Raw genomic sequence first — 12,496 nt, 5'->3', positions numbered from 1 at the left:
CTGACCCGAACGAGCCAAAGGGCTATTCCAAACCATAGGATGGCATGGCCAGTATAGAAACTGGAGGGAGTTGACCAGGAGGAGCCCATTGCTGCTCAGGGACAGGTTGGGCATGGGTCAGCAGGTGGTGAGCAATTATATTGTGCATCACTTGGTTTTCTTGGGTTTTATTCCTCTCTCTCTCTCTCTCTCTCTGTTATCTTCCTTTTTGTAACAATCATTATTACTATTATATTTTATTTCAATTATTAAACTGTTTTTATCTCAACCCATGGGTTTTATCTTTTTTTCTGATTCTCCTCCCAATCCCACTGGGGGCAGGCGGTAGAAGGAGTGAGCGAGCAGCTGTGTGGTGCTTAGTTGGTGGCTGGGGTTAAACCAGGATAGTATATATGCAGGAGTTATCACCAGTATGTTTCCTTGTCCAGGAAAATGTTGATCCAGTAAACATTCACTATACTGTTTGGCCACAGCTGCGTGTTCCAAAGCACAGTACAGGAATGGAAAAGAGCGTGGGAGAAAGACAGCAGGTGTGAAAGCGTTCCTACAGAGTAAGAGTAGCACTAATGACCTGTTTGTCTTCGTCATCAACAGGTTTCAGGGGATAGTTACAGAAAGCACTGAGGCAGTAAGTGCTTGTTTGCTGGAGATTTTTACTTTCTTAAAGACAAACCTTTAAAAATTACAGGGACTTTTATTAGGAGTCCAATGAGCAGCCACCCTGTCAAAAAAGCGTAGGTAAATTCAAGTATTCCTTTGTTGACAAAAGGCTAAATCAGGTGGACTGAATAGAAGATTACATCATGGAAAGGAGTTACTGTGTCATTCACTAAAGATGTTCTTGGTTTGAAGAGAATTGCATCCAAGAATCATTCCTGTGAGAATTAGTAAGTGGATTCTTTGAGAGAGGATTGCAGGATCTGGATAAAGATGACAAGTCAGAGACAGTCTCGCTGTTTCTTCTCACTATTTCTGTTTCTTCTTTCTGTACTTAACCTTTTTTGGTTTATGACTACATGCATTAGAAATTTCAGGGAAGTTGTGAGGAAAAACTGCTGACATAATTGAGTTTTAGTGTGACTCAGTGTCACACTCTAAAAAAAAAAATAAAATTAAAAAAATATGGCAGAAACCAGTCATACGAATCTCTTTTTTTTTTTTTTTTAATTAGGCTGTGATAATGTAAAATTATGACAGAGTTTCTTCATAGAGATATCTATATTTTGACTATTCCCAATCTTAATATTTCTTTAGGTTGTGGAGAGCACCTTGTCCGAACCATACTGGCCAGAGAATGTTCATGTGCTTTGCAAACGGAAGATGCCCACCAAGCTCTCCTAGAGACTATGCAAAACAAGTTTATTGGTAAGTATATGGCGCTAATTGCCTAAACACTGCATAACATTGTTTAAAATGCAATTAACCCGATTAAATAAAATTAAGATGCTTATTTTTGTGATTTCTGTTGAAGCCTTATGTTGCAGTTGGCTTCAAATTTAGTGTTGTGTTACATCTAAAAAAATGTTAAATCAAACTACAGAAGAATATTTTAGGAAACCTAAAGGAAAACCCTTGGAAATGTCTCAATTGTTATGTGAGTCATAGAATACTCAGAGAAGTTTGAAGAAAGAATTTCCTGCCTGAATCACTGGCTATGGTGTACAAGTGCATATTTTAGAATTGGTGGTTTAGGAGCATTAATAAAAACTATTCATCATGTTAACCCTTTTAAATATAATAGACCTCAAAACCACTGCATATTCTAATTAAATGCTTTGGACAGACAGATTCTGGTTTGCTATTTACATGATGAAATTAATTTCTTGAAAAAGTGAAGTAGACTTCATTCAAGACTATTGAAAGGTAAAAACAATTTTTTTTCCTTGATTTGAGAGGATTACGCATGGCTACTTATACATGTTTAATTTCTTGTGAATATAGATCTTGTTTTCTTTCTTCAAGTCATAACTAAAATATGAATGAGAGATTTTAAAATATTTATATAAACTTGAACTTTATAAGGTAGCATAGATTCCAATGAGGCTTCTGGCATATATGTTGACTTGCACGGTCTTTATAGCCCTTAAAATTTTTGAAGCTTTAGAATCCATAGACAATTTTGACCTTCAAAATTTCTTATGGACAAAAAACCACTTCTTGTACGCTGTGTTGCCAAAGTTCATTTTTATGGTATTTTAAATGGAACTGAAAGGGGGACACATGCATGCCTTTTTGGGATTCAGGAACCCTTCCCTTGGCAAGCAATGCATTGCAATTTCTTTATTTCTGTTTATAATGTTGAATTCGTCTTAAACTCTGCTTCTGACAAGGTTACATTTGACTCTTTGAGGGGAAGTCACCTTCAAATTGGAAGGCTGCACTTGATAATCTACTGCTCTATTGCAGTCATTTCTAGGTGCTGTAAAAATGCAGAACAAAGTAATCCCGGTATGCTCCCCAAAGAGATTATAATCCAAGCAGCACGAATGTAACTTTTTGTATTTAACCACTTATTCCAGTGCGTAGTGGCACAAAATTAGGGATTTATTTACCCAAGAGAAGCCTTAGGAAGGATGGTTTGTAATAGCTTTGCTCTTTTGTAACACTACTCTGAAGGTGGTATGTGGAAGTGGCGTAACTTCAGGGAAGTCGTATCTTTAGTCCATGCTCTCAAAATCTCTTGTGCTGTTCATCGTAGGACTACTAAAAGCAAATACATATCGTACATATCCTAATGCAATTTCATGCTAGTGCATGCACACACACACAAATAGAAAGCTACTGCCAGAGTAATTAATGGAAACTGGCCAATAAAAGAGAAAAAAAATCAGGAATTTTTTAGTTGAGATACCTCCTTTAAATTGCTTTGAGTTTTCTTTTTTCTTTTTGGTAACTGTTAGCAAAAATGCAATTCTTCTCTTCCTGTTTAGTCCAAACATATTTTGCCAACAGTTTGTGTAGCAGATGCTTTTATTTTAAATGTTAACTGGCCAGGGTGTGATATATACATGTTTCTCTCCTGAAAATGTGAAAATGTTTGTGTTGGACTAAGAACATGTTGAATGTTGCTAAAGTTTTTGTTACACCTGAAACTATCAATTGCGGAGAAAGAGGAGCTGCACAGAGAGAGATACCAGGCTGTCATATTGCCTTGGGAAAACAGGCTAAAACCAACAAAACAAGGGAAAGTGAAAAGAATGAGAGACAGTATCAAATTAATGCTTTTCATGATAGGAAAATTTGAAAAAAAAGTGTTTTATACTTCCTTTTTAAAGTTTCATGTTTTAATTAGGGATAGGTCTGTCTTGTATTTTCAGAAACTTATTGCTACAAGTTTTTGTTGCCTGACAGCAGGTATGTGTGTTCTCTTCTCAGTTGTATTTTGGGGCAGTGCTGATGTGCAGGGAAGAAAAAATGGTGCAGCCACCTTTTTTTCTGTGTAGGTGAAGTGCTTGGATTCTGTGTTTTGATTAGAGAGAATAAAATCTGGTTTGCCTTCAGCTGTACCATGAATGAGGACTGATTGAGGAAAACCTCAAAATCCAGATACATCTTGCTGTTTACATGTGACATGCTACTAAGTTTGTAGCCAGTAGTGTAATTTTGGGGGATTTTAGCAATTCTGAAGATGGAATGCAAAGTTATGTCTTGCTAATATGTAGTGCAACAGTTGAAAACACGCATTACACTTAAAACAATAGATTTATACTAAACAGTTTTTTTCCTGTGGATTTTCATAAATGATGTGCTACTTGATATCTCTCAGGATGTATGATATGATGCAGGATTTCTTACCGTTGTGAAACAATAGGATAAAATGGGCTAATAGCCTACTTGCTGATGGCATGGATTCTTTCCTTGCTAGCCTTTCTTAAAGCCCTGTTTTGTGGTCTTGTCAAACTTTCACCAGAATTGTAATGGACCAAGGCCCTAAAAAAACCCAACCTAACAACAATGACAAAAAAGCTTTAACAAAGCGGAGCTAGAATGTTTTGTCAGAAGTCAAGATGTGTGTTACTTGTATTGGAGGGGTGAACAGCTGATTTTGGCAGTTGCCATCACATTGGTGCTTCCTGTTTACAAAATTCTCCAAGTCTCCGCAGAGCCCTGGGAATCCTTCCAGCTAGGGAATGCCTGGCTTAAACAGCGAGTGCTGTTTAAACAGCAGGTGATGAGCAAATTAATGGCAGATGTGCTTCTCATGCTTTCTCAGAGCCAGCTTACTATGGATAATGCACAACTGATGGTTGAATTGGAGGTGCGAGAAATTAAATTTAGATTAAGCACTAAAGGCTTAGTATGCAGTCGAAGAATGGTGTTCTGTAAACACAAATACCTTCCAAACAGAAGAACAGAGGATTTTGTTACTCATCGTTCCTTTCAAGTGTGGCCAAGTTTGTGGAATCTAGACTTTGAGTAAATGTTTGTGTCATCTCACTGGTGGGAAATCTGGGCTTTTAACAGTGGCTATGTTACGAATTGTACTTTAAAGCTTTCTTATAAAGTATTAGAAAATAATGAGCAGAAGAATATAGTTGGAATCTGATATTTGTTCTTTCCTTAGCAGAAATATATTTGCCTATTCTTGTATTTTTAAGTTGTGCTTCAGTTCACAAATGAGCAATGTCTTCAGAAAGGTAATGGCAGAAGGGTAATGCTGACACTTTCTCTTTTAGAAATTTTGTGTCAAATACCTCTCTTGGGAGCAAGAGTTTGGACAGTTAAGAATCATAGAATATGAATTTCCCGAGTGTGAGTTATGGTAGTTGGGAGGAAAAAAGCCTCCTACTTAAACAGTTACAAGACTGCCAGTGACTGTCCTTGCACAGTGTTATTGTTACTTTATATTTTGGTGCTGCATCACTCTAAGCTTTGTAGTATCCTTTGTGGTTTTGTAACAGAGGAAGCATGCTATGGAAGCATTATTATGTCTTCTTCATGACACAGAGGGAAAGATTTAAGAAGAGAATGAAGTGATCCTGAAGTTTCATATAACCTATTTTATCCACTGGAAGATGATGATTTCACAAGTTTGTATTTGATGGTAGACAGAATTGAATAGGCTTCTTCATTATCTGTGCAATTAAACTAGCTGAAAACTGACACAACGTGGTGATGTTACATGAGGGTTTGTCTAGGTCCTGCTTGTGCTTTGGGCAGTGGTATCCTCAGTTATTTAATTTCTTAAATTCTTACCTATAAAGTTTGAAAGTACAGGTGCTTTTCCTTGCAGCTTCTTTAAAAATTCTTAACAGATGTTTTAGCTTACTGTGAAATATAAAGATCTCTGGTTTCAGACAGCTTGAGCTTAAACATTTAACAAATAATGGTGCATGAAATTAAAAGCAGGCTTCATTTAGTGCTTATATATTCCTCTAGTGTTTATTTAAATGGTTAGCTTGGAGTTTAGCGGGATACATAGCAGAAGCAGAGTGGCAAACAGCTTCACTTTAAACACATTCTGTACACAAGCTAACAAAATCCAGTGGCGTAGGTGTTCTATGGCTTATTGACCTGAAAAAGTCTGAATTTCACTCACAGTGCAGCACAAGAAGGTTTAGAACTGTTTAGCTGCACTCCATTAATCCTGGGGAATGCTCAAGCACTTAATTGCTTACACCACGCCACAGTCAGTGTTTAGACCAAAGTTCTGAAGCCTTTGAAAGCTAATGTAAACAATGAAGCTGGTAATGGTTTCTCTACTATGGAAGAGTATGAATGTAAAACATCTGATGAACAGCTGGCTAGTCCTTCGGCAGGATAAGTGTAAATAAACCACTTCTTTTACAGTTTAGTATCAAATCTATGCTAGAATGGATCTGTCCAGTAGCTACAAACAGGAAAAAAGCACAGGATCAGACATTAACAGCTCATATTGATCACGTGCTCTGGAGGAAGCAATGTTCATCATGGGAGCAGTTTAATTTCCAAGAGACATAGAAAAAAAAAATGTTCTTGACTTGTAGCTGTAGTTCCTCCAGAGCAAGGCTGAATGTTGAGGCCGTTATTTGCCTTAACACTTGGAAAATCTATGTGCTCTATCCCCGGTCTGAGGCTGAACCTGGGTCTTGGTGTTCAGTTATGGTTGCTCTTGCAGAACTTGATGGGATCAGTGAATGTGGAGTTGCTATGAAGACCTGTTTACTTATTTTTAAGAGATCGTTACTGCGGATTAGTAACATACAAAATATATAAATAAAAACTTGATAATGCTTTGTGTATGTCAGATGGCAATAACAGAATAGTTGAGCTTTGAAGGAGGGAAATGTGTTTTGTAAAATATAATTTTGTGACTGGGGAGGTGAGGATTAAACCGAAACTACTGAAAGATGGTTTTTGTTTGGTTTTCCCTATCCCTTCTCTCTGGTGTGGCCAGTCAGTGCTAACGTTATTCGTTAATGCTGTAGTTGAAGTTTTTTGCTTTGGATTTTCCGTGCCAAATTCTTCAGTGGTATGCCAGTGTAACTGGGAAGGAACAATAAGTTTCAGGAGACTTAAAATTGTATTTTGTAGTTTTGTCATTAGCAAGCTATTAGATCAAAGATTTGTCTAGCAACTCTATTTTATTGCAGTAGAAAAATTATTTTTGGCTAGTAGGCATATTTTGTTTTAACTAAATTTTTAATTGTACAGCAAGATCTATCGTTCTTAAGAGTAAAGAGAGAGCAAAAATGATGTAGGAGTGTGGGAGCCAGATTACTTTTTCCTTCTAATGAGAAACCATTACAACTTTAATATTCATGGCAGTATTTCAGTTGCACCTTTTCTTTTCCTGTTTTAATACTAATTAAATATGAAGTGTATGAAAAAATGCCATGACCAATATTGTTGTTTTTTACAGAAGTCTGCACTATTATTTCATTTTCTCAATGGCTTGGCTGTAACAAAATGATTTGTTGAAGTAAATTAATTAAATATGTGCCTAACCTTTGAATTCAGTGTTTTGAGAACACTCAAATAAATTCCTGTGTACAGTGCATGGATTCTGTTTAGAAATAAAGGATAATACTACTTTTGTATCATTATTTTTGCGGATTTAATGATGGATGCATAGCATTCAGCTGTTCAGAATCTTGCTTAACATAGACCTACTCATTTGCAGTATATTGCTGTGTTAAAATACACTTTTTAGCATAATTGTAATCCTCAGTAATGAGTCTGCATATCCAGAAACATCTTTGTTTAAAAACGTATTAATATATTTTAACTTTTTTTAAATTGCTGTAATTGGAAAATAAAATACCTTACCTGTTTTAAAGAATGTGCTGTTCAGTGTGTATTTAATTTGGCTTAGAGTCTGATCTTTAAGAGAGGAGAAACAGTCAGTCTGAATTTACTGTAAATTAGAATACTATAATATTATTACTGTAGGCACCTGTTTTTTCCTGCCACTCTTTAGAGGCTGTTTCCCCACAACTTAGCCAGAGCAGTGAATGGGAGGCACATACTATATTGTTGCTGATTTTACACTGAGACGGTTTTGCTGAAATTGCTGGCAAAAGCGATTGGAATAGATGAGGGTATAGTTACACAATTTGCTTCTGACCACTCTGTGGATAGCAACATTCAGCAGAAGTGGGGAAACAGATGGCCTGTGGAAGTGGCATGGGTGAGAAGATCGTGAAGGGTTTTGCAGGCGTTTTGCAAGTGACTGCGTGTGTGTCTTTGTTTGGTGCTTGTGTTTGGTGGTGAGAAGAAGGGTTATGTTCTTGTTTCAGACTTTTTCTCCTTTCCAGAATAATGTTCATTATGCAGCTGATGATAAAATGGTGTAGAAGATTAAAAGTTGGCTCTGCACTGTTTAAAAAAAACCAAAACAAAACAACAACAACAAAAAACCCTAAAAAAAAAATCTTCAGTAGCTCAGCTGGCAATACTAAATCTCAGTAATTTCTTGAGTTGGAACTGTATTTTGGCTCAATCTCTATTGCTATGGCTCCGAACCATGGCTGGCTGCAACAAGAAAGCCAACATGATCCCATCATTTTCATCATTGTGGTGTAGTATATTGGTCAAGATGCTACAAATGAGGATATATCCTGTAGGTTCTGGGTTTTGATATTGTGCACCACTGGGCAGGTAACACTGTGTTTCCATCCGTAGGAGAGAGATAATGCATTCTGTCTTCTTTGCTTTGCATAACACAAACTTTTAAGACATTTCCTGGTTTAATACTCCATTCAAATTACCTACTACCAGTCACTCTAAGCTATTTTACTCATCTATATCACCCCAGTACTACTGTTACGGACAGTTCTTATAAAGTTAGTGCAGTAAGACCTGGTCTTGTTTGACGTAACCAACATTTGTCCTTGCGCCAAGGGCCCAACTTGTATTATTCTTAAAGAATTCACCTTCTTGCTTATCTGGTGTGTTTTATGAGTGCTGAAGTTAAAAATATACTTCGTCATGTTTTTATCAAGCTTTCATCATGTGCAGTGCTATTAAATTAATCCTCTTCTTGAGTTTTCTGGTTGAAATAACAGTAGAGTGGCAATGTACTTCAGCAAAGGCCAAATTAATACAGTCATTTTTCTAGCTTTTGAGTGTTTAGCATGGCCTTCAAAGCCTTTCAATTTTGTGGACTAGTAGTAAAGCTTCCATGGTGCAAAATCATTGAAGGAAGTAACTTGGTTCAGAAAACAATTGTGTTTAGGGCAATATGATGGACAGCATGTTTAATGTAGATAAATAAATGCTATTTATGCTGGCAGAACTAGGGCTCTCATGGGCGTAGTTGTGCATGTACAGGTAGAGGGTCTCTTTGGATGAAATTGTAAGCTTAAGAGTTTGTCTTACGTGCTTGGAAGCTCAAGTTTTAAATTATTTTTTTAAACCCCCTTTTAAAAAAAAGTCTCACAAAACACATGCTTTGACTGATTACTTTTCTCATTCCCTGCTCCACTGAAGATGTTTTGTTCTTGCAAAGAAATCCCTGTAAAAATGAAAGAATTCTGATGAAAAAGTAGTGTTACATGTCCTGCTGCAGACTCTTTAGATGGAAAGAAATGTACTGCCAAGTCTCCTCTTAAAGTTTAAAAAGAGAGAGCCTAGCATGTGCAAGTTATTCAGATTATTGAAAATTTGGTCAGTGATGATGGCACATAGTTGACAAAAATACTAGGAAAATGAAGAAATATGTGATTGGTTTATTTACAGAAATTTCTTTCATCTACTCTTTCGTGACTGTGGGAGAAAGAAAAACACTTTTTTTTTTTTTTTAAAGTGATTAACCCAATGTAAGCATTTCTAGAGCAAGACTTTAGTGGCTTCAAGTCTATAATCAGTAGTTGCTGTCTGGTTTTATGTGCATTCATACAGTCTTAGTGTTTTAGTATGGCCTTAAATATGCTATCCGCTATAAATACTGTTTGCTCGCTGTGTTCAGTAGAACACAGTAGAACATTTTTAACCTTTCTAATTAAAGACGTTATCAGTGTTTTTCACTAGAACCTTCAAAGAACCTTTCATAGGGCTTGAAAGAGGAGGAGAAACACTGCTTATTAAAAACGAAAACAAACCTTTTTCTGTCTGTTTGCCATGACTTCTCACCACAGCGTGGCTTATAGCCTGAATAATTTATGCAATTGAGTATAACATTAGGTCTGCAGACCAAGTTCAGATTAAGACATGGTCTTTGAAGTACCTGGGTTTCTGATATAGAGATTAAAGTATGCATGTCCCCTATGAAGAAAACTCCCCTATGAAGAAAACCACTTTTTTTTTTTTGTTCATTTGCTTTCAGGAATCATATCACATACTTAGCCAACACTTGGTTAATGCAGTGAAAGTATAAGATATATACTTAATATATTGGAAAGCATGGAGTAAAATATTTTGATTTGGGGGGTAAAACTCCTTACAACTTCCCAAGCCCTACATTTCTATTTTAACCAAACATATTTTCCTGTTTTGTTATCTATTATGTTATGATTGGCTGGATTCTTGGTTCACAGGAGTTTGGTTGCAGTCAATGAGTTATACAGTAGGTGTAACTGGTACCTAGTAATAGTTCTTGTACAAACCAAGTGGCGCTTTAAAGATAATATCTGTTTGTATTAGATCCAATAAGAGATTACTGTTTATTAAGCATACCACATTTATTATTTTCCTGCAATGTGGGCTTCTATTGTAATGACCACCTCATATCAATTTTGAACGTGGCTGCTCCTATGTTGAGAGAAAATGTGGTAAAGCTTTAAATTTTCCTTACAGTAAAGCCTGAATCTGGTTCTTATTGTTTGTTTTTGTTGTTGTTATTTGCATTAAAAGAGTAATTTTAATCATATGAATAGCTGTGGGCAAGTTGAAGGAGGCTGATGAGTAGATCTGCTCTGAAGTTCTTGTGGCCAGCAAATCCTTTTGCGGTGTCTGTACGCTAGACATAGTATACTAATTTATTTAAAAGGAAATCATTGAAAAGAAATATATGAAATGCCTGTTGCAATTGTACGTTCAACTTTAAATCACAGCGTATTGCAAATGTGTGACTAGGGTCTCTTTGGCCTTAAGTGCAAGAACTTGGTTAATTATGTGGCTGAAGGCATTTTAAATCATATGTAAATCATACCATTGTTTCCACATTTGAAACTATAGGAATCTCACTTCAAATTACAAACCAGGGAAAGAATACTTGGACTTGATTCAGCTAACTTTAAAACTTTTCCAGCTTCTGATAGAAGACGTTTTATATCATATGTCTCAAATTAACAACAGAAAAGGCACTGTAAAAAGTAGGATGTGTTTTGACTTTTTTGCTAATATTCATAGCAGTTTCATGGTGCAGTCTCTGTACAAAATGCTTTAAATTGGGAAAAATGAATAAACTGTAAAAGTGACTTGAATTTGCCTGATTTTTTTCATATGTGGCCATCTTTATGTTAATTATAGTACAGCAAGAACTAAATATTGGCACTTTTTTTAACACTCCATTTTTTGTTATTGCGTCTTCGTTTATCCATGAACAAATGGTTTTGCACTCAGAATTGTAATTTCTAATATGTTTTTTTTAGTCTCTATAGCTATTTCTCCTTTTTTGATTAATAGTAGATTAGTAGATTACTATTTAGAAAGTTACTTGTTAGAAACATTAGAAAAAATAAAACTGATGCATTTGTAAAAGCACTGGTTGACCTGACAGTCTTTTCAACCCTTCGTGGCAAGATTAAAGGGAGGAGGCAGAAAAGGCAAATAAAAAATTCCCCAAGAAACTATTCCTATTGCAAATAATTCTCCCCAACAATTTTACCCAGGTTCACCTTTCCTAGCCAATGAAGATGGTGTACTCGGAGGCGTGATAGTTCTTCGGTCTTGCAGGTGTTCAGCAGAGCCTGAATCATCACAGGAAAAGCCAACTTTACTAGGTAAGAAGTTCTCACTCGTTTTTAGTTGAGCTAGATGCTGACTCAAAGTGGAAGATGAAATAAAAACTGTCTGTACATGTTTACTATCGTTTGAAAGCCACGGAGAAAACAAAAAGGAATTGAAATTGATTGAGATGATAAAACTAGAAACTGAAATAGTAGTATTAGCCTTGTTTTTTCTCTAGAACTGTGGAAAAGAGCATTCTTTCTGACTTGTTATTTCTCAGCAGAATTGTGATTCAGAGGGTTGTGTGGGAACCTTCTAAAACCATGGTATAGAAATAGCGGTTGCTTGTGGCAGTTTTATGTTCCTCAAGGGTATGTTCCTAAGAGAAAAAAAATTGCCTTTTTAGTTAGGGGTAATGCATATGACTGTTTACTGCTTCTCAGTGGTTCATATGCTAAAAATGCTATCTAGAACGTTTTTTGTTCCTCCTTTTTGTGGGACAAAATGTGAAAATTTGGAGGATACACTTAAAATTTGGAAGGGAAATTGTTTGATGCTTAGAAATTTTTAATTATGCCCAGGAAAATCTGTTCAGATAAGTCGCAGTTACTATTTGCGTATGCAGACAACAGGATTACTTGCTGTTTATATTGAGATCAGCAGAAAACTGTACTTTGCCTCCATCCCTGGCTGACTGGTTAAAAAGGCGCTGAGCTTTATAGCCCTTCAGCATCTGTCTCGCTGCTTTACAGCGGAACAAGTGTATTATCATGTGGTTTGTCTGAGAGAAACAGCCAGGAAACTGAAAGCTGTAGACTACTAGCAGAGGTGGGTGGAAATACAACCCAGAGACAGTAAAGCGCATGTTCCTCTTTGAAGGCAGGGATTTGGGACTGGGGGCATATGAATTACTTCAGCATGACACTTGTACCGTCTCCTTTCCTGTGGTACTCCTCAGATGTGGGCATATGTGTCTGGTCATGCTATGTGCTTATGTATTGGGTCACATGGACCTGTCTAGTGTATATTTATGTGATGCTACCAGAATTAAAGTGTTTTTCCTTTGTATAATCCTCTGCTTTATTATTGTTGCCCCAACTGTTTTTATGAATCGCTGTCAGTAGCATTGCAGATTTGAAGTAGCTTTCGTATCATTTAAGATCTGACATGAGAAATTTGATCACGT

At 36.4% G+C, this 12,496-nt stretch overlaps 1 protein-coding gene across 1 annotated transcript in view; it reads left to right on the top strand.

Annotated features, from left to right (window-relative positions):
* The first annotated feature begins 1,250 nt into the window (after positions 1-1,250).
* TASP1 (taspase, threonine aspartase, 1) overlaps positions 1,251-12,496 on the top strand; it is a 28,481-nt gene continuing 17,235 nt past the window's right edge. The window contains exons 1-2 of the mRNA XM_009700197.1: positions 1,251-1,365; positions 11,253-11,363. Coding sequence (XP_009698499.1) covers positions 1,347-1,365; positions 11,253-11,363 — 130 coding nt within the window. The 5' untranslated portion in view covers positions 1,251-1,346. The remainder of the gene's footprint in view (positions 1,366-11,252; positions 11,364-12,496) is intronic.

This window comes from Cariama cristata, unplaced genomic scaffold (genome assembly GCF_000690535.1).
Source record: "Cariama cristata isolate BGI_N322 unplaced genomic scaffold, ASM69053v1 scaffold1320, whole genome shotgun sequence".
Lineage (NCBI taxonomy): Eukaryota > Metazoa > Chordata > Aves > Cariamiformes > Cariamidae > Cariama > Cariama cristata.
The sequence above is the reverse complement of the archived record's forward strand: the minus strand, read 5'-3'. Positions and strand labels throughout refer to the sequence as shown.